At 53.9% G+C, this 22,674-nt stretch overlaps 11 protein-coding genes across 11 annotated transcripts; 5 read left to right on the forward strand and 6 right to left on the reverse strand.

Annotated features, from left to right (window-relative positions):
* Positions 1-1,297: 1,297 nt before the first annotated feature.
* Positions 1,298-5,804, reverse strand: BKA58DRAFT_326279 (uncharacterized protein; the record flags this gene model as incomplete). The annotated part of the gene is made up of 4 exons (XM_046168051.1): positions 1,298-1,603; positions 1,666-4,410; positions 4,461-4,901; positions 4,950-5,804. 4 exons carry the CDS (start codon positions 5,802-5,804, stop codon positions 1,298-1,300), a joined length of 4,347 nt encoding a protein of 1,448 aa, XP_046019945.1.
* Positions 5,805-6,424: 620 nt separating this feature from the next.
* Positions 6,425-8,018, reverse strand: BKA58DRAFT_394947 (vacuolar protease A precursor). Its single transcript, XM_046171235.1, has 3 exons — positions 7,818-8,018; positions 7,600-7,765; positions 6,425-7,538 (listed from the first exon to the last, which is right to left on the reverse strand). Exons 1-3 carry the CDS (start codon positions 7,908-7,910, stop codon positions 6,598-6,600), a joined length of 1,200 nt encoding a protein of 399 aa, XP_046019946.1. The 5' UTR covers positions 7,911-8,018; the 3' UTR covers positions 6,425-6,597.
* Positions 8,019-8,461: 443 nt separating this feature from the next.
* On the reverse strand, positions 8,462-9,467 carry BKA58DRAFT_326234 (uncharacterized protein; the record flags this gene model as incomplete). Its single annotated transcript, XM_046168049.1, has 4 exons — positions 8,462-8,639; positions 8,688-9,034; positions 9,083-9,319; positions 9,369-9,467. The coding sequence occupies 4 exons, from the start codon at positions 9,465-9,467 to the stop codon at positions 8,462-8,464; spliced, it is 861 nt and encodes a 286-aa protein (XP_046019947.1).
* A 305-nt stretch (positions 9,468-9,772) lies between these two features.
* On the forward strand, positions 9,773-11,071 carry BKA58DRAFT_68555 (tryptophan synthase beta subunit-like PLP-dependent enzyme). Its single transcript, XM_046175723.1, has 2 exons — positions 9,773-10,438; positions 10,504-11,071. Exons 1-2 carry the CDS (start codon positions 9,875-9,877, stop codon positions 11,044-11,046), a joined length of 1,107 nt encoding a protein of 368 aa, XP_046019948.1. The 5' UTR covers positions 9,773-9,874; the 3' UTR covers positions 11,047-11,071.
* Positions 10,794-12,948, reverse strand: BKA58DRAFT_68559 (uncharacterized protein). The gene is made up of 2 exons (XM_046175724.1): positions 12,697-12,948; positions 10,794-12,644 (listed from the first exon to the last, which is right to left on the reverse strand). Exons 1-2 carry the CDS (start codon positions 12,831-12,833, stop codon positions 11,096-11,098), a joined length of 1,686 nt encoding a protein of 561 aa, XP_046019949.1. The 5' UTR covers positions 12,834-12,948; the 3' UTR covers positions 10,794-11,095.
* A 32-nt stretch (positions 12,949-12,980) lies between these two features.
* BKA58DRAFT_432822 (glycosyl hydrolase) lies at positions 12,981-14,868 on the forward strand. Its single transcript, XM_046173146.1, has 2 exons — positions 12,981-13,526; positions 13,577-14,868. Exons 1-2 carry the CDS (start codon positions 13,405-13,407, stop codon positions 14,550-14,552), a joined length of 1,098 nt encoding a protein of 365 aa, XP_046019950.1. The 5' UTR covers positions 12,981-13,404; the 3' UTR covers positions 14,553-14,868.
* Positions 14,869-15,824: 956 nt separating this feature from the next.
* BKA58DRAFT_394956 (histone-fold-containing protein) lies at positions 15,825-16,571 on the reverse strand. Its single transcript, XM_046171236.1, has 3 exons — positions 16,451-16,571; positions 16,230-16,367; positions 15,825-16,181 (listed from the first exon to the last, which is right to left on the reverse strand). Exons 1-3 carry the CDS (start codon positions 16,458-16,460, stop codon positions 16,018-16,020), a joined length of 312 nt encoding a protein of 103 aa, XP_046019951.1. The 5' UTR covers positions 16,461-16,571; the 3' UTR covers positions 15,825-16,017.
* Positions 16,572-16,918: 347 nt separating this feature from the next.
* On the forward strand, positions 16,919-17,689 carry BKA58DRAFT_394957 (histone-fold-containing protein). Its single transcript, XM_046171237.1, has 2 exons — positions 16,919-17,058; positions 17,120-17,689. Exons 1-2 carry the CDS (start codon positions 17,000-17,002, stop codon positions 17,469-17,471), a joined length of 411 nt encoding a protein of 136 aa, XP_046019952.1. The 5' UTR covers positions 16,919-16,999; the 3' UTR covers positions 17,472-17,689.
* A 282-nt stretch (positions 17,690-17,971) lies between these two features.
* Positions 17,972-18,649, forward strand: BKA58DRAFT_326214 (uncharacterized protein; the record flags this gene model as incomplete). The annotated part of the gene is made up of 2 exons (XM_046168045.1): positions 17,972-18,137; positions 18,192-18,649. The coding sequence occupies 2 exons, from the start codon at positions 17,972-17,974 to the stop codon at positions 18,647-18,649; spliced, it is 624 nt and encodes a 207-aa protein (XP_046019953.1).
* Positions 18,650-18,725: 76 nt separating this feature from the next.
* On the forward strand, positions 18,726-21,054 carry BKA58DRAFT_68699 (exonuclease V a 5' deoxyribonuclease-domain-containing protein). Its single transcript, XM_046175726.1, has 2 exons — positions 18,726-19,457; positions 19,518-21,054. Exons 1-2 carry the CDS (start codon positions 18,917-18,919, stop codon positions 20,753-20,755), a joined length of 1,779 nt encoding a protein of 592 aa, XP_046019954.1. The 5' UTR covers positions 18,726-18,916; the 3' UTR covers positions 20,756-21,054.
* Positions 21,055-22,354, reverse strand: BKA58DRAFT_68700 (HAD-like domain-containing protein). Its single transcript, XM_046175727.1, has one exon. The coding sequence runs from the start codon at positions 22,218-22,220 to the stop codon at positions 21,354-21,356; it is 867 nt and encodes a 288-aa protein (XP_046019955.1). The 5' UTR covers positions 22,221-22,354; the 3' UTR covers positions 21,055-21,353.
* Between the last annotated feature and the right edge of the window lie 320 nt (positions 22,355-22,674).

A 22,674-nucleotide genomic window follows, 5' to 3' on the forward strand; every position in this document is an offset into this window, starting at 1 on the left:
ACTGCCACCACCAAAGACAAAGAGCTCTCTCTGCGAACAAGACGACGCGTCTGTCAACAGTCATCACGACTGGATCTACGAGTCGTCGACAGGTACAACGATGCCTAATCTCAGAGCCCGATGCAAGCAATGCTTTTTCTACAATGGCAATACCTTAGCATGGTGCATGGATAGGCAGCCTAGACGCGTCTGAAGCCCCGAGGAATGCCAAGACATGGCCGTTGCGAACATCAGGCTACGACATTCCACGATTTGTATGGAGATGAATCGACTATGCTATATGCACGACCTTTGCAGCACCTAGAACTCATGGTACTATACTCTTGCTGCTTACATTAGTACATGTCGTCGCAGCTTTGACTCACCAAAAGCCCATGCAGCCCTCATATTCGCTTCAACACTACAATCTCTAGGCTGCACTCTGCTAACGTAGTATTCCGTCGCTATCACAAAACCCATCAACATCGATCGATGAGCAAGTTATACACAGCCAGAGTACTTGCAGCATGTAGAATACTGATACTTCACTGTTGCGAACACAACCTAGGTAGGGCTACAAAATGCTCGAGTCTTTGGGCTGCACATGAGCAACAATGTATTCGTTAATTATCTAACCCCCCATAATCTATGAACTAGCGAGTCAAGACACGTCAAGTATCTATGCACCACAGCCAGGCTGCGACAACCCATCGCGCGCCCCTGAACGTACGCACAACCCATCAACACTTCACTGTCATGAACACTAGGCTGCGACATTGCAGGATCTTTGTCGCTCCGACGACTAATGAATACATATTTTCGCTGCATACACTCATACATGTTGTCGAAACTTAAGTCACCAAAAACCCGTGTAGCCCTCTTGCACGCTCTGGTACAACTCCTAGGCTACATTTTAGCAACCATGTACATCCATCTTCATCTAGAATCCCGCAATTTATCAAACATGATCTTGCGCAGTCGAACAGAGCTTACAGCTTTGCAGCACATGCAGGCAACAATCACTCATCAGCCACGACGTTAGCCCCGCGCAGCTCAATCGAACACCTTCCAACCTTGGGACACACCCAAACTTCTTTTGCACATGGAAATGTAGAATTGTTCATTCCATTACCTACGCCTCGTAACGCTCATAACCAAAAGATACGTGCGCATAGACACATCAAAACCGCGTGGTATCTTAGCAATCTACTCTATAACTCACTCATGACCCAGAACGCCTTTCGCCATACCCAAACCCATACCCGCACCCCATTGACACACATTAATGACTAAGAAACCTCACCCCCTCAATCCCAACTCACTCCTCCCCCTTCGCCGTCTTCGCCGTCTTCCCCTTCGCTTTGAGTACCATACTTCCCAACACCAAACTGCCGCCCCCCATCCTCGACGCATCCTGTCCCATCCCCGCGACAGGGTCCTTGACCACATAAGGACTAGCTTCCTCGCCCTCCTCAACAATCGTCCAGTCGTCTTCGCCGCCGAACCCATCGTCCGTGGCGTCGGCGTCGTCGTAACCGGGCTGTTTGCCTTGTGTCTTGATAAGCGTGCGTGCGCGGTCGAGTTCGCGGTAGATGGTTTGGATGGCGACTTGAGTGCCGTTGTCCTGTCAAACAAATACGTTAGAAAAACTGTAGTATGAAAATGGAGATGGAGGAGTGTGCTTACCTTCCTAATCTTCTGCCCCAAAACCTTAGCCTTGGCAATATACCTTTGATTATTCGTAACCTCCCAAAGCGCACGGCTAAAAACACTAGTATTGACCTTCTTGAGCCAGATTCCCACATCAAGATCCTCAATGCGTTGTGCAAAGAAAAACTGATCCCCAAAAAACGGTTTGATAATCGTCGGTATACCAGCGCGCAGACTAGCTCCTGTAGTCCCACTCCCACCATGGTGCACAGCCGCGTCCATCTGTTTGAACAACCAGTCGTGAGGCGCAGATTGAATCTGGAAGATTTCGGGCGGGAGGGGGATTTCAGGTTTAGATGCGTCTTTGGTTTCGAGACGATCGGACCAGCCTTTGGAGAGGACGCAGCGGACGTCGGCTTTGAGGACGGAGTCTACGACTGTTTTTGTGAGGGCGGCGGGGTCGTCGATGACGATGGAACCGAAGCCTACGTAGACGAGTTTCTTGCCGTCGTCGCGCGCTTTCTTGATGAAGGCAGTTAGGTCAGCGGGAGGTTCGTAGCCCTCGCTCTCGTCGAGGAACCAGTATCCGGTGACACGGACCCAGTCGGGCCAGTCCCAGGGTGGCGGTACGACGTGAGGACTGAAGTTGTACAGAAAGGGGCGCGTGTGCGCCTGCATCTTACGCATGGTCGTGGCTGGAAGTCCCAGCTCGCGTCGTCGCCAGGCGTTGATCTGGCCGGAGATTGCTAGCCAGAACATCTTGTCGAAGATTCCGTACGTGAATTGATTGTAACTGCCGCCCTGCTTGTTCTCCATGACAGCGAATGCGTGCGGGTACGTTCGCGTGCGCGTCCATGGCATCGTGAAGGCGCGGAAGTACGGGACCTCTAGAGCCTCTGCGATGTGGATTCCAGCCATGGTGCTCGGGCTCTCGATAATCAGGTCTGCACCTTGACATGCCCGCCAGGCAGAACTACACACGTCATCGAGCCATCCGCGGAACTTGGCGTTGGCCTCTCTCAGGAAGCCGACTGTAAACATGCCGTGCTCGACACATATCCGCATGAGCTCGGCTGGGTTGCCGTCGACGACCGCGAAGTCGATACCATGCTTTCGCACCCAGGGCTCGAATTCGGCGTGAGTCGCGATACGCGCCTTGTGTCCCTCCTTGATTAGCTCTTTGCATAACGCAATGTAGGGCTGCACGTCGCCTCGAGATCCGATGGTAAGGCAAACAATATTCAGCGCCTCCGCGGGCTTGAAATCGATGATAGAGGCAAGAGGGTCGTCGAATACGAGGGGAATACGATCGCGCTCCGCAGCGCGCACGACTTCCGATACATCCACCTTCTTGTCTGTGTCGGTATGGTCGCGAGCCTGTTGAAGCAGGTCATGCTCCGCCTTTGCAGCCTCGTCCTCACTGTCGACGCCCGAAGAAGACGAATCCTCATCTTCGAGGTACCTGTTGTTCTCCAGAACGCGGTGCACCATGATGGCACATTCATCGCGATACTCGGCCTTTGAGAACTCGAAGAAGAGCTCTTCGTGGCCCTTGATGACGACGGCAAGACCATGGTAGCCCAGTCGGAAGCCCTTTTCCTTGTTGACATTCTCGATATCCCGCATGGGGATAATAACCTTGGTCTTGGACGTAGGCAGCAGGCCGCGGAAACAAAAGTAGTTCCCGCTGATATAAATCTTGCCATAGTTTGGTAGGACGCGCTGCAGCGACGCAAAAAACGACGACTGCAACACCTCGGTGTCAGGGAAGGCGAAGTGGTTTTGAAAGTTTTCCGCCGCCTTCGCCGCGTCCTCGTCGTCCTCGAACCCATGAACCTGATCTCCAGTTTCCAGTCCGTCGGCAGTGGTATAATGCTTTCGCCCGCCTGCGAGCATACCAGACACCTTCTCGTAGTAACCCATGGATTCTGTCGCGAGTAGATTACCCATCTTCTTCGAGCGGGTCCTGAAGAATCCCGCTAGGCCCGACGCCTTCTGAAGCGGGTAGGAGGCGAGATCCTGTAGAGCGGAGGAGGACCCTGATAGGCGAGGTTGGGCGCTAGTGTCAGTATCGTCTTCCAGATCAGGCGCGCCTGTCGGTGTTTGGGGTTGCTTTGAGCGATTCGCAGTGTTTGCGGATTTCGGTTGACCCGAACGCGCTGTGTCCTGTGAATCTCTGGTTTGAGTGTCTAGCTTGTGTAAAGGCGCGTTGATTGCGTGATTGGCGGGACCACGGAATAAGTCAGAGCGGTCCAGTATTTGAGAGGCAGAAGCGCTGCTTTCGTCCATGGATTGTATGGCGACCGACGACTCGGTACCCCGATCGAGTGAAAGGTTGGCTGACTCAGAATCCGCTCCTCTAGGCGACAGAGGAGTTCGGTCTCCTGGACGACCTCTACCACTGAAGCTTCGTCGCGCTTCATTACTTGGTCTTCGTGCCTCGCCGCTCGGCCGTCGAAAGGTGCGGCTCGCGTCCACGCTACGTCGCACGTCCCAGCTCCTCCTGTTGGCATCATTGCTAGACCGAGCAGATACATCGCTTATGCTCGACCTTGCTGCATGCGGTACCTGCAAAGGCGAAAGCGTGGCGCGAACGTTTTCTTGTATATGTGGCGTCTCAGCAGTGGTAGTTGGCGATGCTACAGATTCGCGTTGACCGGTTCGCGTAGATGCCTCGCCGTCACCACCTTGCTGCAAGGCCTGGTGGTGCTCATTGTCATTAATCATGATGCGTAGAACGTTGAGCGCGTCTTGTCCCTGATTGAAGAACGAGAAGAAGTACTACCAGAGTTAGCAAAGATCCGATACATATGATTTAGAACACCACATACCTCATCAATAGCAAACGTCTCATCATTATCAATAACCCTCACCTTAACCGTATTCGCCAAATCCAGAATACTGCTCTCCTCAATCTCCAGCACATTCTGAATCGGCAAGCTAATCTTGACGCTATTGCCCTCATTATGCGTTCGGAATATGACCTTCTGGATACTCCTTGCCCACTCCTTGGCACTCGCCGCACTGTCAGCTTTGAACAGATACTTTCGCTCATCCGTAGTGATGGTAAAGCTAGTCTCTTCTTCTCCCTTCTTTGTGGACTCGAGGACTTCAGCGGATATGGCGTATTGCAAGTTGATTCGATTGCGGGGAAAGTAGAGTTCGGTGGGGTTGGTGTAGTATGCGAGGACGTCGCCGCGGAGGACAAACCAGTAGCGGTTGAACTTTGAACGGCCGCGCTTGGCGAGGTAGCCTGTTTTGCTGACGTCGTGCTTCGAGGGTTAGCATATCATGTTGACTGCGGGGCAGTAGATGCTTACATGTTTCTTGGGTATATAGGCGTAGAAGCAGATGTGCTTCTGGGTAATGTACATGTACCCTTGCAGCAGGATGCTTTGGAGCAGCCAGCATGGATACTCGGATATGACTTCCTCCACCTCTTCAAATTCGAATATTTGCTGTATCCTCTGAGCAAGCGTGACGGGGGCTTTGCTCTTAGCAAGCCCGGCGGAGCTCCCATGTCTACTTCTTCGACCCGAGCTCCTCCCTTTGTCTACTTGTGTATCCTCGCCAGCCGCGATCTTGGTCTTGTCCTTGGTCTTCGGCAGCGGGTCGCTCGGCGGGGTCGGAAGGTCATCGGGTGACGGTTTCGGGGGGAGAAACTGGGAGGAGGACATCTGATCGGCGCGGCGGCTGTCGGAGCGTGCTTCCTTCCGGCTGGAGAGCTTCAACTTCGGCAAGGAGCGCAATAGTTTGTTCTCGGATAGTGTGCGCCTGTGCTTTCCCTTCCCTACCGTTGGCCCATCCAAGTCTCCAGCCTGACTCTGGAAGTCGTTGGCTGAGCTCAAGCGACTTAGTCGTGCTGCGCCGTCGAGGTTGCGGTAGGTTGCCTTCTGCTTGCCTCCGTCGTCGCTATCGCCGGAGTCGACTTCTTGCATCGTGCCCAGGTCCGTCTGCGACTGTTGGCCAGCGCGGGTTATCATGGAGAAGAGCGACTGGTTCATCGACATGGTATTGTTCCGCTTCGGCGCCGTGACATCCTCCTGTGCATCGTCCCCATCGCGGAAGCGCTCCGGTACGTCCATAGACACGCCTCGCGTTTCTCTTCTTGAATCTTTTCGCTTTCTGCTCATTCGGCGACCCATCCTGTCCCTGCCTCTGTCTTGGGACGCCATCGTGGGTTGGGGCGTCGTGCGCCTGTACTCAACAGTTATTGGATCGTCAAGGTTGCTCGCGGATGTGCTGGCGTATTAACCACGGTTGGTCAAAGCAACGAAGTGGACTCGGACGTGTATTGCGAGTTGCTATCTGAAAATGTATCGTTCGCTGCAGGGCAGTTGGGAAGATCGTTAAAGGTCACATATTGGAGCGTTGAGTGAATGACTTGTAGCTGCGCAGGCACGCTCATCAGCCACGAGATCGCCCGGGGTACCTACTAGCGTGACATGATAAGGTTACCCACGCACACCTGCAGGCAACGACTGCGACCGGTAACTGTGGAGTGTGACATGCAGCGTATTATTGTGTACGACTCTCTCAAATCCGTTATCATCCCACATGCTTCTAGGTTGCGAGCTGCAAGCCTCCAGGTCCGTTGGGGCAGTCTACAGACGTCATTGGTCAGACTTATCGATAGGTGCACGTGTAAACGCCAGCCCACGGCGCTGCCGTCCGCTAACGTGAACTATAATAGTCCACGAGTTGACAGCCAGGTCCTTCAACAAGGCGCAGACAGACAGAGACATGGCAACTCGACTGTAGCCAGCCATACTGAACACAAGTATTGGCAACGTCACATGCAAACGGCACAGTCATTCTTTATCCTTCTCATTGGCTGATGTACTCTTGTACAGACCGAATACCCAAGTCATTAAACCTAACTACAATTTGATCCAAACGCCGTCATCATTTCCATGACGTTCCTGAGTTGTATGATATCCGTAATTGCGCGACATAGAAGGCAGAAGCTTACTTGGACTTGGCAAGGCCGACAGCCGAGTTACCAAGGTCGTATACGGAGTACCACTTCCTGAGGAAGGCGTCACCGAGAATAGCAAGAGGTCCTACTGGCTCGGGGAAGTCCATGCCCATGAAGGCAGAGATGCAGGATCCCTGGACCTCGAGAATGTAGTCGAAAGCGCTGATGGTGAAGTTGTGGCCGGTGAGGGTGAAGGTGAGGTCGGGCAGACTGTCACGCTTGTCACACTCAACAGAGTACTGGCCGTTGAAGCCCTTCTTGGCACCGATCTCCTTGTTCAGAAGCTCGGCGATGGTGGAGGGAAGAGCGATCAGAGATGTACCGGTGTCAAGAATGACACCAGTATTGTCCATCTCAGCAGTCTCCTTGCCGAAGGTGATCGCATCGAGGTCGACCTCCCAGTAGGCCTTGCGCCTGAGGGGAAGCTTGACCATCTTGCCAGTGTAGTGGCTCTCATCGATGCCACCGAAGGTAGCCTCGGACTCCTGGCCCTCGTTGGTGTCGCCGAGGTAGAAGGCGAAAACGGGCTCGTCCAAGAGACCCTGCTCGAGCATGTTGTAGAAGGGAGGGACTATGCCCTTGACACTGATAGTGTCGTAGCCAAGACCCATGATACCATCAAACCTGCCGAAGGCAAAGGCGAGACCAGGCTCGGAGGTGGCCTCGGCGAAGTCCTGGTGCTTGACCTTGAGGTCGCCAATCTGGAAGACATCCTGAGAGACGAAGCCGCTGAGCGAGCCGGATCCGTAGCGGATCTCGAACTCGGTGCCGTTCTTCTTGTAGGTCGACGACGCCGAAGAGTCGTACTTGGTGTGAAGGTAGCAGGCAATCGAGTTGCAGCTCTGCGATGGGACCCAGAGGTTGGAGCTTCCCGTGTCGAGAACGACCTTGAAGGTCTGGGGAGGAGTTCCGAGAGAGATCTCAGAGAAGTCTGGGGCCTGTTAGCTTTCGCCACACGATGCTGCGGAGCGCGCGGAGCTTCGGAGACGTACATTGCGCGTTCAGGAAGTTGCTGACGGGCACGGGGTGGGTGCCATCGGCGATGTAGGGCGCCTTGAGGGCAGCCTCCATGTGCGACTGGGCCTTGAGGCCGGTCATGTGCTGCTGGGAGTACTTCTGCTTGAGGCCAGCCATTTGGGTCTCGATGTTGGCAAATTCCTGCTCGTGGTTAGACTGCGATCTCGCGCATCCGAAAGCGACGATGGCTTACCAGCTGCTCAGATAGAGAGACCTTCTTGAGCGGCGTCTTGTAGACAGCCGCAGAGGCCGAAGTGGCTGCTGCGAGGAGCACCGCCGTCTTCATGATTGCGGACGTTTAATGGAGACGGATGGGGTATGGAAGAAGAATAGATGGATGGGAGATGGGATGACGGGTGGGGAGGGAGAGATGGAGGAGAGAGTGGTGTGTTGGGGATGGAGCTCAAGCTGGAGCTATCTATGGGGCTGGGGAAGGCGCGGCGGGCGAATGACGAACGTCAGTGCTGCCTGGCCGACAGTGCTACTAGCGTGACACGTTCCCTGTTCGAGGATGCGTACCTGCGCCAGGCGCATCCGCATGCCCCAGACAACCAGAACCGAGGTCTGCATAGTGCTATGCCAGCCACTTTAATCGGATGGAACTTGGTTGATTAGCTGTCGCGCATTTGCGCGACATATCTCACGTGTCTTGTTGTATGCACAAATCAAGATACGGTGGGCTTCGAGCGCGAAGGCTACCCCGTGATCACGCGCGTCCAGCTTCCATGACCTCAGCACTCGGGCTAGCAAGCTATCGCTCAGGTCCTCAGATGATCCCAAACACAAATGCTGTGCTGTCTTGCAACGCGGTGTATTCCGACCAACTAGATAACGCTATCATACAGCGGTGTCTGGCTCGTCCGTGTACTGCGGCGCCTCAGCCAGGTTCGCCTCCTGCTCCCTCCGCGCTTTCTCCAGGTCCGCGGCCCACAACGCCGAGCTTGCTGGTGCTGTCATGAGGAAGAACATGCTAAGCGGCGGTACATATTGCAGCATGAGATAGACGGTGCCGTACCTGGATATTGGTTAGTCGCGTCACGATGACCATATGCACAAGACATACCAGGTGTATTGCCACCTTCTCTTCTTGATGGCGAGATTCCTCTGTTTCTTGTCGTAGCCCAAAAGCTGAAAGTATCGCCAATGCTGGAACGGACCCGCGCGATAGCCCGTCAGCAAAAGGAATATCGGCACCCCAACGTATGGTATAAAGTTCACAGGCAGCAGGATAACGAACTCGGCGATCTGGCGGAAGGAGAAGGGCGCGTAGACAGAAGAGCGTGTAGGCTTGCCGAGTCGGCGGACGGGGTCATTCAGCGCATCTTCAGTGACGGGTCGGTGTTTGCGAACGAGGTCTTCGTAGCCTTTATAGATGAGGACGGCGTCGAACACATCGACTTGCGACTCATCCTAGACAGTGTCAGCACCCGTGTGTAGCGTGCAGTGAGGTATGCGTACCACTAGGAAAGACTCGAATAGCAATGCTACTATCGCAGCTCCCTCTCCCAAGACCAGAAACACGGCGTTGACCCAGGCACTACCCGCCGTGTGGAATATCTTGAGAAAGAGGACTTGAGGCAACAACGTCCATACGAAGAGGTTTATGAGCACAAAGAGGCTGAGAAGGACTGCCGGTAGTAGTCGCGCTTTGAGGAGAGGGTATAGGAACGGGTGCGCGAGGAAGAAGACGATGCCCTGTTGACTGTTAGCACATGCGCAACAACAGCAGAATGACTTCAAATACCTTGACAAGATACGTTGACGCTACAACATTATCCACAGTCGGACGCACCACCACTCTCGGTATATTCCCCAACGCCGTATGCACTCCTTGCTGTGACATTGTGGTAGTCCTTGTCGTGGTGCTGAGGTTTGCTGTGAAACAGACGCGAAGGCAGCTGCGTAAGAAAGACCTCGGGGGTGACGTAGCCAGTGAGACCCTGCGCGGTCCCACATCCCCCACGATCAGCCTTCTCCACCTTGAGCGTTTTCCGTCGGAGGAGACGCGCATGGCATTCGTGGTGGCTTGCAGTAATGTACAGTAGTCTGCATGCGTGAATGATATAGACGCCTGACACGCCCTGCGAACGATCCATGGGTCTTGCGATGCACATAGAACCAGTATCTCCCAAAGTGGAAGACGAGCATCTCGTCTTCCGATCGGCTTCACTCCAAATGAACATTTAAATATCACATTGCCTTTATCTTAGATATCAACCCCGTCAACACATATTCCCCACCCTATCCATCATGTTCCACAACCCCTCCGCCTCAACCTGGCAACACACCGGCCCCTCCACCAACCCCTCCGTCGAGCCCTTCCACCGCAGCCTCCCCGACTATGCCATCACCCCTCTAATCCCACTTCCAGACCTCGCCCAACAACTCGGCCTAGGTCACGTCCTCCTAAAAGACGAGTCCACGCGTCTCGGTCTCCCCGCCTTCAAAATCCTCGGCGCATCATGGGCCATCCACGTCGCTCTAACCAAGAAATGTTCCCTACCTATCACTGCTACGCTGGATGAATTGGGTGCGGCGGCGAGGAAGGAAGGGGTGGAGTTGGTGACGTGTACGGAAGGGAATTGGGGTAGGGCAGTTTCACGAATGGCGAAGTATTTGGGTGTCAAAGCTATCATCTTTGTGCCTGATTTCATGGATGAAGCGACGCAGGAGAAGATTAGGAGTGAAGGCGCGACGGTGATAGTCGTGGATGGCGATTACGACTTCTCCATCTTGAAAGCGAAGGAAGAAGCAGAGAAAGGGGGGATGTTGGTCATGGATGTGAGCTGGGAGGGGTATGATGAGATACCTGAGGTAATCTACGACCCCATACTAAAACTCTTTACATGCATGCGTCGTGGAAACTAACATATACACAGTGGGTGGTGGAAGGCTACATAACCATGCTCACCGAAACCGACAAGCAGCTCAAAGACATGGATATCAACCCCCTAACCCACGCCATCGCCGCCGTGGGCGTAGGTTCCTGGGCCCAAGCCGTCACTATGCACTACAAAGCCTCCTCCCTTGTCCAACCTGCGACCATCATAACCGTCGAACCAGATACAGCAGCCAGCCTCAAGACGAGTCTGGAGAAAGGCAAGATCACGCCCATCCAAACGGGCCATACAATCTGCAATGGGATGAATTGTGGTACGACGTCTACGACGGCGTGGGAGGTGTTGAGGAAGGGCGTGGATGTTAGTGTTACTGTAAGAGATATTGACGTCCACAACGACTTGCGGTATCTGCACACCCAGGAAATAAAGAACGGGCCATGTGGAGCTGCGACGATGACGGCGTTGAAGAAGGTGTGTGGGGATGTGAAGATGAAGAGGGAGTTGGGGTTGGATGAAAGGTCTGTGGTGGTGTTGTTTAGTACGGAGGGGGAGAGGGAGTATGTTGTCCCGGCTGGTGCTTGAACCCATAGTCTCCTAAATGTGATAATGTTTGACCTGAAGCGTCAGTCCCTCAACCAAGCGTCTTAGTCTTCTCCTTCTTCTCCTTCTGCCTCTCCATAACATTCAACACATCATCCGCATTGTTCTTATCACCCTTCCTCTTCTTGCCACCCCGCTTCCTCTGCTTCTTCGGCCCTTTACCCCCCTCCTCACCATCCTCATCGTCCCCTTCAGCACCCAGTCCTTTCCATTGACTGAACTTGACTTTCTCCCCTTCCCGCTCCATCTCCTCCGCGTCATCGAATCGCGAGGCACCGAAACCCATGTCCATGTCTTCCATGTCGCGGTCCGACGCTGCGAGCTCAGCAGCACGTTTCTTGAGTCGCGCTTCTTTCGATGCAGGGTCGTTGGGGTCGGTGGATCCGAGGTTTTGGAGGAGTGTGGAGTTTTCGTCGAGGTTGCGGACTTTGGCGAGGGCGGCGCGTACGGTGGCGTCGGCGGCGGAGAGGTCGGAGGGCTCTGCTGTGGAGGTCGAGCGGGCTGTGGTTGCGAAGTAATCTCGTTTTGCGGGCGCTGCGGGCGCGGTGTCTTTGGGTTTCGCTGGAACGTCTTCCTCTGCTTCTGGAGATACTTCACCTTCTGATTGTGAATCCGCGGCATCGGCCTTAGGTACGGAAGGCTCTGGCTTCGCTGTCTCTTCATCCGAATCATCGTCTGAATCGTCGAAGTTTGCAAGCGGGTTGTAATTCGATCCCACCCCTGCGAATATGTCCTCGTCCTCTGACTCTTCCTTCTTCGGCGCAGGGAGGTTGTGCATGTTGATTGGTTTGTTCACATCGTCCAGATCGTGACGCACCTCGGGCGCTGGTTCCTCGACCTTCTGCTTCTTGACCTTTCTCTTCTCCTTGCCATCTGGACCGGTGATGATCAGCACCTCACGACCCTTCTCGTCGGTCTCTATGCGTGTGTCTCCCTGGGCGTTGATCTTGCGAAAGCCTGGTCCTAGGGTGGGAAACCTCTTCTCGTGCTCTGCCGCAGCAGCTGCTGCTGCCTCTTCGCGTTGTCTCTTCAGGTCCTTCAAGATATCATTGCGACTCCTCTTGACGCCAGCGACAGGACGCGGGCCAGTCATCTTCTCGCCCTTCTTCTCAGCCTTCTCGCGTGTGATGGGACCGACATCTGCCTCTGCCAGCTCATCGAATGCGTCTTCCACCTCGGGTACCTCTTCAGTCTCTTCCTCCTCCTTTTCTTCTTCTTTCTTATCCTGGCCACCTAGAACATCCTCGCCTCGCCTTACTCTCTCGAGCAGCTTTCTGTCCAGACCCTTCACTAAATGCGTAGTCCCGACATCGCCGCCCGTGATTTCTTGCACGAGCTTCTCGAACGTCTCGCGATCGATCTCGCCCTTCTTCATAGACTCCTCGAGGTTCTTGACGCGTTTGGCGATCTCATTGTCTTCCTCGTCTGTGTACGCCTTCGTGCGGTCGGTGTAGCCTGCGGCGAGCTTCGTTCCTTTAGGCACGATGTTCCTGGCCTTCTTCTGTGGGTTGTTCTTCGCGTTGCGCTCGGCGAGTTGGCGCGCAAAATCTGATTGGATTGAGCCCTTGCCTACCTGGCGACTGCATATCTGTTAGCATCAGTCCTGCGCGAGACACTGTGGGAAAGACTTACGGTGTCATTGGTATGCTCGAGTGCTTGCGCGCGCCCAGCACTGCCCTCGGCGTTGCCGCTGCAGGTGACTTGCCCTTGTTATCATCTTGAGGCTTTGGAGTTTCGACTAACAGCCGCCTGAATTGCGAGTTGTTCATGGTGCGCGAGTGGAGAGGTTGGTGGACAGTCGTGATTCGCAAAAGATGTGCCAAGCCTCTGCAGGCGTCTTCGGGTCGCGCGTGCACCACGCGAGGTTACGCTAAAGAAGCGTGGCTGGTCTAACGCGGGGAACCTTGGACGCTCAACACAACTCCAGCCTCGTCTACTACCAGATTGTATTGCGTCAGCAGGATCACGATGGTAAATGTATGGACTTCTTGAGGCACGGACAATGCCTTAATTTGCATAGTCTTCGGTACCCTGCCGCTTTGGCTCTAGTTGACTGTCTGTAAGGTTGCAGTGCGATCTTGCTTATGCAGGATCACAAGGCTACTGTAGGGAAATGCTACCTGTTTCCCTGTACGAGAGTTACGCTATACCGCCACAGTAAAACGATCGTGCATAGCCCGAAAGGTTCTGTATCTTCCCCATTTCACTTGCTAGGCACCCTGCGATCCCCACCACCCCGCCTTTCCTCTCCGCATAAGTACTTGAACAGCCGGGTAAATTATTGAACTCACCTCCCCACGCCTCCCCTTCCCCGGTATACTGTGACATTGTGACGGCAGTATGTTCAAGCTTCTAGTTGCAGCGGCTCTCGCTGCGGTGGGCGCGTCCCAGTACGCCATGCCGCCCAACTCAACCAATTCGACTACATTCATGAACCCGATCGTAGGCGCTGGAGCAGATCCGTAAGTCAATCTCTTCAAACTATTTCAGTATCCGTCTAAACATCGTTTAGCTGGATGTTCCGCCACGAAGACTACTACTACATGACCTACACCAACAACGTCAACATCACCCTCTGGCGCAGCAAGTCCATGACCTCCTGGGACGCCGCAGAGTCCAAGACCATCTTCGTCCCAGAGCCCGACCAGGCATACTCCACCGACCTCTGGGCCCCCGAGATCCACCAAATCGACGGAAGCTGGTGGGTAATCTTCACCGCAGACCCCAACTTCGACTCCCCACCACCCGAGGTGGAGATGTGGTGCGAGTACAACTGCCCCGCCGTCAACCACCGCATGTTCACCGTCGTCGGCGAAGGCGAAGACCCCTGGACCGCCGAGTACCGCTACCACAACGAACTCGAGACGTACGATCAATTCGCCATTGACGGAACGTACTTCCAGCACGCTGACCAACTGTACCACATCTACTCGTGCTGGTACCACAAGTACGACGGCTGGCCAGCCAACCTCTGCATCACCAAGATGTCTGACCCCTCCACCACCGTCTCCCCTTTCTCCGAACGCCAAATCATATCCGTACCGGAATACGCCTGGGAAAAGACGCCCTTCGGCCGCTCCATCAACGACCGCCTCTCGTCCAACGAAGGGCCCCAGCAACTCATCAACCCCACCACAGGCCAGAACTTCCTCATCTACAGCGCTGCCCGCTCAGACAACCGCAACTACTGTCTCGGTCAGCTTGAGCTCGTTGGCGACGACCCGATGAATCCTAGCGACTGGCGCAAGCATCCTTATCCTGTCTTCTACCAGAATCCTAGCGAGAAGGCTTACGGTGTTGGTCATGCGTCTTTTACGACGTCGCCTGATGGCTCGGAGGATTGGATTGTTTACCATGGTATGCAGGATCCGACGAACGGGTGGAGTGCAAGGTCGATCCGCGCGCAGAAGTTTGGCTGGAATGAGGACGGTAGCCCTAGCTTTCCTAAGCCGGGTTATGGGCCTTACCAGGTTCCTAGTGGGCAGTAGATGGGTGAATGAGGTGGTGTCTGTGTTTACGATATGAGCGATGGGCTGTGAGGGTTTTGCTGCTCTTTGGCAGAAGGTGCTTGCGTCTTCCCAACGGCGGCGACCGACTGTGTTGGTAGGCTCGTGAAGAGAGCCGCTTCGGCCCTATCTCTTGTATACAGACTTTTGATACTACCCAGGTATCTGGATCTCTCCAGATATGTATTGCCATCTTAATGGTAATGACCACGGTCAAGTTCGCTTGACAACCACCATTGATACCTTCCTCCCTGTGTGATTGACCTGCGCCGCTGGATTAGGGTACATGAAGAACCCCTAAAACTCTTTATGCTTCTGGTGTGTCCTCTGTTTCCTATGTGACCTGATAGCATACTATAGACATGCGCGCCTTCCGTACACGTTCGGCGCGGCTTCCACCGGCCATGTCTGCCATCCGGCAGTATTGCGCAACCCGCCACATCGCTCGAAGGAATGTGAAAACTAGTTTTGCATTGCTTGCTAGGGCTTTAAAACACGTGTTCATGTTCCGATACGATTTCATGATGTCCGAATTTGGGTTGGGTTGCTTTTGTTCCCAATTGTGTAGACTGTCTTGTTGTACGTTTTCGGTATTTAAGACTCAGCCTGTAACATCTTCAAAAAATCCCAACACAACCATATCTTGCTCAAATCACCTGAAACTTGGTATAACGACTACAACTACACATGAAAGCATTTCCATGAAGTTTGAAAATATTCGAGCCTCGTTGTAGAGGTCTGCGCTTTGGAGGGCTGCGGAAGTGTCTTTCCAAAGCAGTCAAACAACGCCTAGACCTCCACAACCACACATCGCGCTCTGGATGCACAGCGCCACATGGAAGCAAGCACACCGTCACGCACATACAGTAAACACAACATACTACATATCATTCACATGTAGATTGTCGCGTTGTATGGCCATTGGACACAGCGAAGACGTGACGTCATACGTCCAACAGCGAAACTTCACAGCCCTCTTCACGCAGGTGGCAATACGCCATGAGTCATGCTACAACCGGTCAGACGGCACAGTCAATGAGTCACGGAACATCCTGTTCATTGCGAACGCGAACGAGATGAAAGTCGGTCTGGCAAACTGTACATGGCACTAGTTCACATCTACACTAGCAGGGCAAAAGGCGGAACAGCACACCGTGGAAGTGGAGCCAAACAGCAATGACCACCGCGTTCACACAAAATCCTCAGACGCGTCGCACATCACATCACATCACATCACAGCAGAAGACAGATTGATGAAGTTATTATGGTATCATTCCATGCAAATCAGAACCCGACTGATATAACCGTGAACTCCGAGCCTTCTTGTACTATACAAGGCCATGACCATCCCACCAAGCACCGAAGAGCCGACCGTAGACTGCTGAAGAAGCCAGCCGGACAAAAGTCGTAACATTGAAAACCGTAAGAGCGAGAAAAGACGACGCGCTTAACCACCGAAACCGTACAGAGTGCGGCCTTGACGCTTGAGAGCGTAGACAACGTCGAGGGAGGTGACGGTCTTGCGCTTGGCGTGCTCAGTGTATGTGACGGCGTCACGGATGACACCCTCGAGGAAGGTCTTGAGAACACCGCGGGTCTCCTCGTAGATCACTGAGGTGGGTTAGCGAGGTAGTGAGGAAGGTGGTTGAAGAGACATACTGGCTGAGATACGCTTGACACCGCCACGACGTGCGAGACGACGGATAGCGGGCTTTGTGATACCCTGGATGTTGTCGCGGAGAATCTTGCGGTGGCGCTTGGCACCACCCTTTCCGAGACCCTTGCCACCTTTGCCGCCTGGGAGACGCGTCAGTAAAGTGTTGATGATGAAGGACGACGCGTTGAGCGCGCCGAACGGTGGAGATGGAGGGAATACTCACGACCAGTCATGATGATAGATGTGGGGGGGTTGTTGTGTTGGGGAGAGGGTGTTGTTGGTTATAGAGTAAGAGAGTGGTAGTAGTGGATTGAGATGCTTTGGTGATGATGGGAATTACTTGGGGCGGCGGGCGTCGTGTTTATGAGGCAGCGGGGCGCGTCGTCTCAGCGCGCCGGATCACACGCCAGCCACGCCAGATCAAACCGGCGCACGGGCGCGCTTTCCAGATCAACGCCCGTGCCCCTTCCCAATCGGGGCGCGCAGCAAGCGAGCCAATGGGGAATGCGCGCCGACTTGTGGACTTGGGAGTTTTGAAGTTGCAGCGCGCGCAGTTAGCATGCTTAGCATGACTTTGGTGTTCCTGGTGCGCGCTGTAAGGAAGCGCAACAAAGATTGATTTTCCAGGCAGCCGCCCGCCCCCCATTTACCATATAAGCTGCGCCCGCCCACCCTCCTCCATCTCTCATCCACTCAACTCCACTCACCATCACAACAACCATCTCCACCATCAAACACAACTACATTTCCATCCTCAACAACCAACAACAAGATGGCCCGCACTAAGCAGACCGCGCGAAAGTCGACCGGTGGAAAGGCACCCCGCAAGCAGTAAGTTTTAGCCTCAACCTCACCTTCGCATCGCATCACAGCATACTTACAAGTCTTCTAGGCTCGCCTCCAAGGCCGCTAGGAAGAGTGCACCCTCTACCGGAGGTGTCAAGAAGCCTCACCGCTACAAGCCCGGAACCGTCGCTCTCCGTGAGATCCGTCGCTACCAGAAGTCGACTGAGCTCCTCATCCGCAAGCTGCCCTTCCAGCGTCTTGTCCGTGAGATTGCTCAGGACTTCAAGTCGGATCTCCGCTTCCAGTCCTCCGCCATCGGTGCTCTTCAGGAGTCCGTCGAGGCCTACCTCGTCTCGCTCTTCGAGGACACCAACCTCTGCGCCATCCACGCCAAGCGTGTCACCATCCAGAGCAAGGACATCCAGCTCGCCCGCCGCCTCCGTGGTGAGCGTGGTTAAGCTTCTCACCTTCGATATATCGACACGACTATGACAACTTCTTCGGGTCGGTGATGGATTGGGTCTTTGGGTCGGATATTTAGGCGTTTGGGTTCATGGTTCACGGTCTTCAACTCGGTTTATGAGTGCACACGAGCGGTGCTGAGCATGTAGTATATCCAGGTTAATCAGTGATGGTCACTGGCGATATTCCACGAAATCAACAGATTTCTACTTCACTTCTTTGACTTTGCTTATAACTGTGATGCTTGCTATTGACTCTCCATACTCCATGGCTGCTAGCTACCTTCTTTGGTGTTCATGCCAATGCGCTATCTCAACTGGCCGCGAATAGTTGCGATGCGGCACTCACCCCGCAACATGACGCCCGTCGTACCAACTAACTCGATCAACATGACCAGCACCTCGGCGAACGGTACACTAATAGCTGAGACTACTGTCATGTCTTCCCGTGAATGCTGCGCAGTTGCGCATCTTCATTCCACTTATACTTCTTCACGATGACCTGGCAAACAGAGTTCTGGTCATGGATGTCGCCACCCACAGTGCAGACCGCTGAAGTGCCAGCCGTCGGCCTAAAGGCGCCCTCAACACCCAAACTCACCATCCCAGCACAAGATGGCAAGCCAACAATTGTCAGCTTCCTCCGGCACTGCGGATGTCCTTGTATGTACTTCATTCAAGAACCATGACGATGCAATCTCACCACCACCCTCACAGTCGCAGAAAAGACCTTCCTAAACATGCGCGCCCTCGCGCCTGCCCACCCAGACATCCATTTCATAGCCGTTTCTCACAGCGACCAAGAGGCTACAGACCGCTGGCTCGCATCACTGCCTGAACCGTCGCAGAACACCCAACCCAATCTCAGCATCATCGTTGATGCAGAACGCGAAGCTTATGCCGCGTGGGGTCTAGGTACATCCAGCTTGTGGCATGTGCTAGGTAGTATACCTGGTACGAGCAAGTTGAGCAAGGAGGGGATTAGTGTGAGGCCGACTGAGAGTGGGAGCAGGTGGCAGACGGCGGGGAATTTTGGGGTTGATGCGGAGGGGATTGTAAGGTGGGCGAGGGTTGATCAGAGGGCGGATGATATGCCTGACTTTAAGGTGGGGCTGGATAAGGTGCTTGGAGGGAAGTTTGAGACGGGGGGTTTTGCTGAGGCTATGCAGGGTTGAAGGGTGGTATGATTGTCACGATGTGTTTGTATAGTTTGTATTTGATACTCGTAGTTGACATTACAGTCGTGTGGTTGTCGCGTTTTGCATCGTGAAGAAGCTGGGAAGCAGATCATGTGTTGCTTGTGAGATACCTAGATGAATGTGAATTACGACACGTTCTCGCATCCTTCTCGCGACTACCTGAAGAGCACATCCTGTGACCGTAAGATGATATGTGCGATCTCCTCGTAACACGCATTTCTTTTCCACATAAATTTGCTGGCTATGGTGACCAAAGACAACCCCTCGATTGGCCCGCCCACGGATGACCTCACGATAACACGCGGAAACGCGCCAACACTCGAAGCGCGTCAAAGTGTCGCCACGCACACAACAGACCCGCCGCGGCCAGATCATGGCATCATGGCTGCACCGTCCACACGGCTGACGACTCGCACGAGCGAGTATGGCTCAGATATCGACGTCCAGTCCATCACGACGCTGAGCGACTACGGCTCGGACATTGACATTGACATTGACGACGACGACACCATACTTGCCGACGCGTTTGACACGATAACAGACGCTGCGCAAACCCAGAAGAGCGCAGTCCTCCCCAGCATAGAATTCGAAGAGGGCGAACTCGAAGACGAAGAGCAGGATGTGGACGGCTTCGTGCAGATACATAGACCCACGGTCCTGCGCGTCGCAAAGAGCAAGGCCAGTGTGGACGCGGATGCACAGAGGGATATACAGAGCTCGCCCATGCGAGAGCGCAAGGCGCTGGAAGTCGAGTACGACGAAAGATCGCGACGGGCGTGGAGTGGTGCGTTGATCAGGACTCACAGCAGTGGCATTGGCATGACTGACGACTAACAGCGCTTAGTTCCTCACGAACAATCAGCCTCTCCCCCCAAACCCTCGCAATTCCGACCTGATCGCAGCATATCGCAGTCTACGCGCGCCGCCTCTACCACGCAGGCTGTACAGGCTGCCGAAACCGACAACCGGCCGCCCATCGAGCGTTTCCGAACGAAGCCCAAGAAGTGTCTTTCGGTGACCGATCTCGTCTCACCAGCATGGTGCGAACTGCAGTACTTTTACACTCTGAGCAAGTTTGGGCGCAAACCACGAACACAGGCGATGAGAACCGGTAGCAAGATCCACCAAACGCTGGAAGACCAGGTACACACAACAGTGCCAGTGCAGGTGGAAAGCAAAGAAGACCGATTTGGCCTACGCATGTGGAACGCTATATCCGGCCTGCGTTGTCTTCGTGAGACTGGCCTAACGCGTGAGCTGGAAGTCTGGGGTGTCCTCGAAGGCCAAGTCATCAACGGCGTCATCGACGAGATCTCATACGAATGCCCTGATACAGAATTCGAAGAGGAGCTCGAGCGGACCCGAGCCGAGAAGAACGGCGGCATTGTCCCCCTACCGCCAGGTCAACTCAGCATCACAGACGCCTTTGCAAAAGCCAGCAACCCGCCCTCCTCCAGTCCATTAGTCTCCACACCAGTCTCCGACCGCCAAATCTACATCGCGGACGTAAAAACTAGATCCGCAAAATCCCTCCCCACTGGCGCTTCCCTCCGCCCTACATGGATGCAACTAATGCTCTACCGCAAACTCCTGGAATCCCTCTCCCTCAACACTGTCGACGCCGAAACCGTCTTCGCGCGCTACTCCCTCGACCCCCTCACCCCCTTCACCCCCCTCTTCCTCACCGAAATCAGTAACATCGGCCCCGAAAACGCCGTATCCTCTTACCCCAACCTGCTTGCCCTCTGGTCCTTGCTCGTCACGGAAATGCAAGCCACATTCCCTCCTTCCAGCCTCTCCCCCATCCTCCGCGCGGAGTTTAGGTATGCGAAGACGGGGAATGTGTTGGGCAGCCAGCTTACGGTGTATGAAGCGAGTGTTGTTGATGGGTATGTGGAGAGTGAGATGGCGTGGTGGAAGGGCAGGAGGGAAGCGAAGGGCGTGGAGATTGAAGAGGCGTTTAAGTGTCGGATTTGTGATTTTTCAGAGGAGTGCAGTTGGCGGAAGACGAAGGTTGAGGAGGCGGTGGAGAAGAGTCGGTTGAGGAGGGAGGCTAAGGAGAGGGGGAAGAGTGCTGTATAGGGTGATGGTGGAGGAGGTCGTTGCTGTTGTGATGAATCAGTATTGCTTAGATTTGTGCGAACTATCACCCCACCCGAGGAAGAATCTGGACATGTGTTCTGCAGACTACGTTATTGATATGAAATCGAAACTCAGCAGAACTTTAACGCAACGTAGGCTTCTAGTTTGTGTTCACTCCTATTATCCCTTGTACGTGGGGCGTCCATTCTTCCTTTGAACGGGTTGCTATGATCAATTTATTGTATACCGCTGTTTGTCATCATGTACTAACGCACTACCATCTATATCTTCTATTCTTACACTTTCTTCTGTTGCTACATCCGTGTTGATGTGGGGTTTGCTAGTCTTCTGAAGAAGGATTGTATCATCGGCTGTGTGCTAACGATGTTATCTCGCATGAGTATCCCCCGTTGATTAACATGTGGCTGGACGAATACAACGACGCAGGTATGCTGGCATCGTCACCAATAATGTGACTTGGGCACCCACATTTCATGGCAGTAATATGAACGTGATAATGAAACACTTTCCGTATGCTGCATCGTGTCCCAAGTCCTTCGTAGCGCCTGTCCCTTCAGCCTACGTGAGAACATCCATCTCAATTCATTTGCGTAGGAAGCGACACCACTCTCTTGGCCTCTGTAGTCCCATCCGTATCCAGCTCAACACCCAACTTCTCCGCTACAGTAACGAACCCTTTGCTTCCGTCTTTCATATCAATCCACACATCAACCCACCCCGCCTCCCTCTCCTCTTTGACCTTGTCCTCACTCCAGTCCTCCTCTCCCGCTCTCTCCGTATAAACAGTCCGCAATCCACACCCTTTCGCAGCTTTAAGGTCATTCAGATGAGAAGCCACCATTGCGCATTCCCCAGGCTGCAAACCTAGTTTCTCCGCCGCGCCTAAGTATACTTTCGGATTGGGTTTGTACGTGCCAAACATCTCGGCGGAGAATATGTGCGTAAAGGGGATCTGACTGTACGCACGTAGATCGGAGAGGAGACTCAAGTTGCCATTCGACAGCATACACGTATGAAAGCCGCCTTTATTCAACAACGCCATACCTGCGACAGAGTCATCCCAGGGGTCTAAATGATGCCATACCAGACTCAATGCGCGGATCTCTTCGTCGTCCCATAGACCCTCTAATTCCCATTCTGTCATGAGTTTCTTGAGCGCACTCAGATGGTGGTCGTCGACAGATACCCACGGTATGCTCGGATCAGATGCGAGTTGTTTGGTAAAAGCCTTGTAGCTATTTCGCCATTGTTGTGCAAATTTGCCCCAGTGTTCGTCGCTCATTTCTGAGACTCGCAGACGCAGGCGGGAGGCTAGCGATGCGGTGGCGGAGTTTAGGGATGCATGGGCGGATCGTGATAGCGCGGTTGTGACGGTGGAGCGCCAGTTTACGCAGGTGCCGAAGATGTCGAATAGGAGGGCTTTAGGTGGTGGGGAGACAGACATGGTGTGCTGTTTGATTGGCTTTACGGTGGTTGATGGTAGTGGTGTGATGTGTTGGCGAGGTGGAAAGTTTATTCTGGCTAATGGTGTAGTTGTTGTTGGTGGTGGTGGTGGTGGTTATGTATGTACGTCACCAGAAGGATTCCCCGGAAATACATGGTTTTCCGGATATGTGTGATGCGAAAATGGTTTGGATCTCTCGGGCGTAACGGAAATCATACAAAACGGCGTTTTCGTAATACCATACCCATATCACGACATTCTGACAATCATGAGGTGCGCACTTCCCATGTGGCAGTCGCGTGGAGGAGACGTCATAGCTCTGATCTCTCCAGTGCTAGCTCACCAGCCACTTCCGTCTCAACACCGTCCGCCTGGAAGACTACCATCTCCTGCATCTCAAGCGTTTTACACAAAAGAACACAAATCAACATAAAGTAGTTCTAGATCTAGCTGA

Source organism: Alternaria rosae, assembly GCF_020736505.1.
Source record: "Alternaria rosae strain MPI-PUGE-AT-0040 chromosome Unknown BKA58scaffold_14, whole genome shotgun sequence".
Taxonomy (NCBI): Eukaryota; Fungi; Ascomycota; class Dothideomycetes; order Pleosporales; family Pleosporaceae; genus Alternaria; species Alternaria rosae.

Bases quoted from the DNA above. Each gene is read 5' to 3' on its own strand.
- BKA58DRAFT_394956 (XM_046171236.1), bottom strand. The intron at 16,182-16,229 runs GTATGTCTCTTC...AACCCACCTCAG, and splicing joins TGTCAAGCGTATCTCAGCCA to TGATCTACGAGGAGACCCGC.
- BKA58DRAFT_68699 (XM_046175726.1), top strand. From the start codon at position 18,917: ATGGTGACCAAAGACAACCCCTCGATTGGCCCGCCCACGGATGACCTC. The intron at 19,458-19,517 runs GTGCGTTGATCA...AACAGCGCTTAG, and splicing joins ATCGCGACGGGCGTGGAGTG to TTCCTCACGAACAATCAGCC.
- BKA58DRAFT_394957 (XM_046171237.1), top strand. From the start codon at position 17,000: ATGGCCCGCACTAAGCAGACCGCGCGAAAGTCGACCGGTGGAAAGGCA. The intron at 17,059-17,119 runs GTAAGTTTTAGC...CAAGTCTTCTAG, and splicing joins GGAAAGGCACCCCGCAAGCA to GCTCGCCTCCAAGGCCGCTA.
- BKA58DRAFT_432822 (XM_046173146.1), top strand. From the start codon at position 13,405: ATGTTCAAGCTTCTAGTTGCAGCGGCTCTCGCTGCGGTGGGCGCGTCC. The intron at 13,527-13,576 runs GTAAGTCAATCT...AACATCGTTTAG, and splicing joins GTAGGCGCTGGAGCAGATCC to CTGGATGTTCCGCCACGAAG.
- BKA58DRAFT_68700 (XM_046175727.1), bottom strand. From the start codon at position 22,220: ATGTCTGTCTCCCCACCACCTAAAGCCCTCCTATTCGACATCTTCGGC.
- BKA58DRAFT_394947 (XM_046171235.1), bottom strand. From the start codon at position 7,910: ATGAAGACGGCGGTGCTCCTCGCAGCAGCCACTTCGGCCTCTGCGGCT. The intron at 7,766-7,817 runs GTAAGCCATCGT...AACCACGAGCAG, and splicing joins TCTCTCTATCTGAGCAGCTG to GAATTTGCCAACATCGAGAC. The intron at 7,539-7,599 runs GTACGTCTCCGA...AACAGGCCCCAG, and splicing joins CAACTTCCTGAACGCGCAAT to ACTTCTCTGAGATCTCTCTC.
- BKA58DRAFT_68555 (XM_046175723.1), top strand. From the start codon at position 9,875: ATGTTCCACAACCCCTCCGCCTCAACCTGGCAACACACCGGCCCCTCC. The intron at 10,439-10,503 runs GTAATCTACGAC...ACATATACACAG, and splicing joins GGTATGATGAGATACCTGAG to TGGGTGGTGGAAGGCTACAT.
- BKA58DRAFT_68559 (XM_046175724.1), bottom strand. From the start codon at position 12,833: ATGAACAACTCGCAATTCAGGCGGCTGTTAGTCGAAACTCCAAAGCCT. The intron at 12,645-12,696 runs GTAAGTCTTTCC...ACAGATATGCAG, and splicing joins TCGAGCATACCAATGACACC to TCGCCAGGTAGGCAAGGGCT.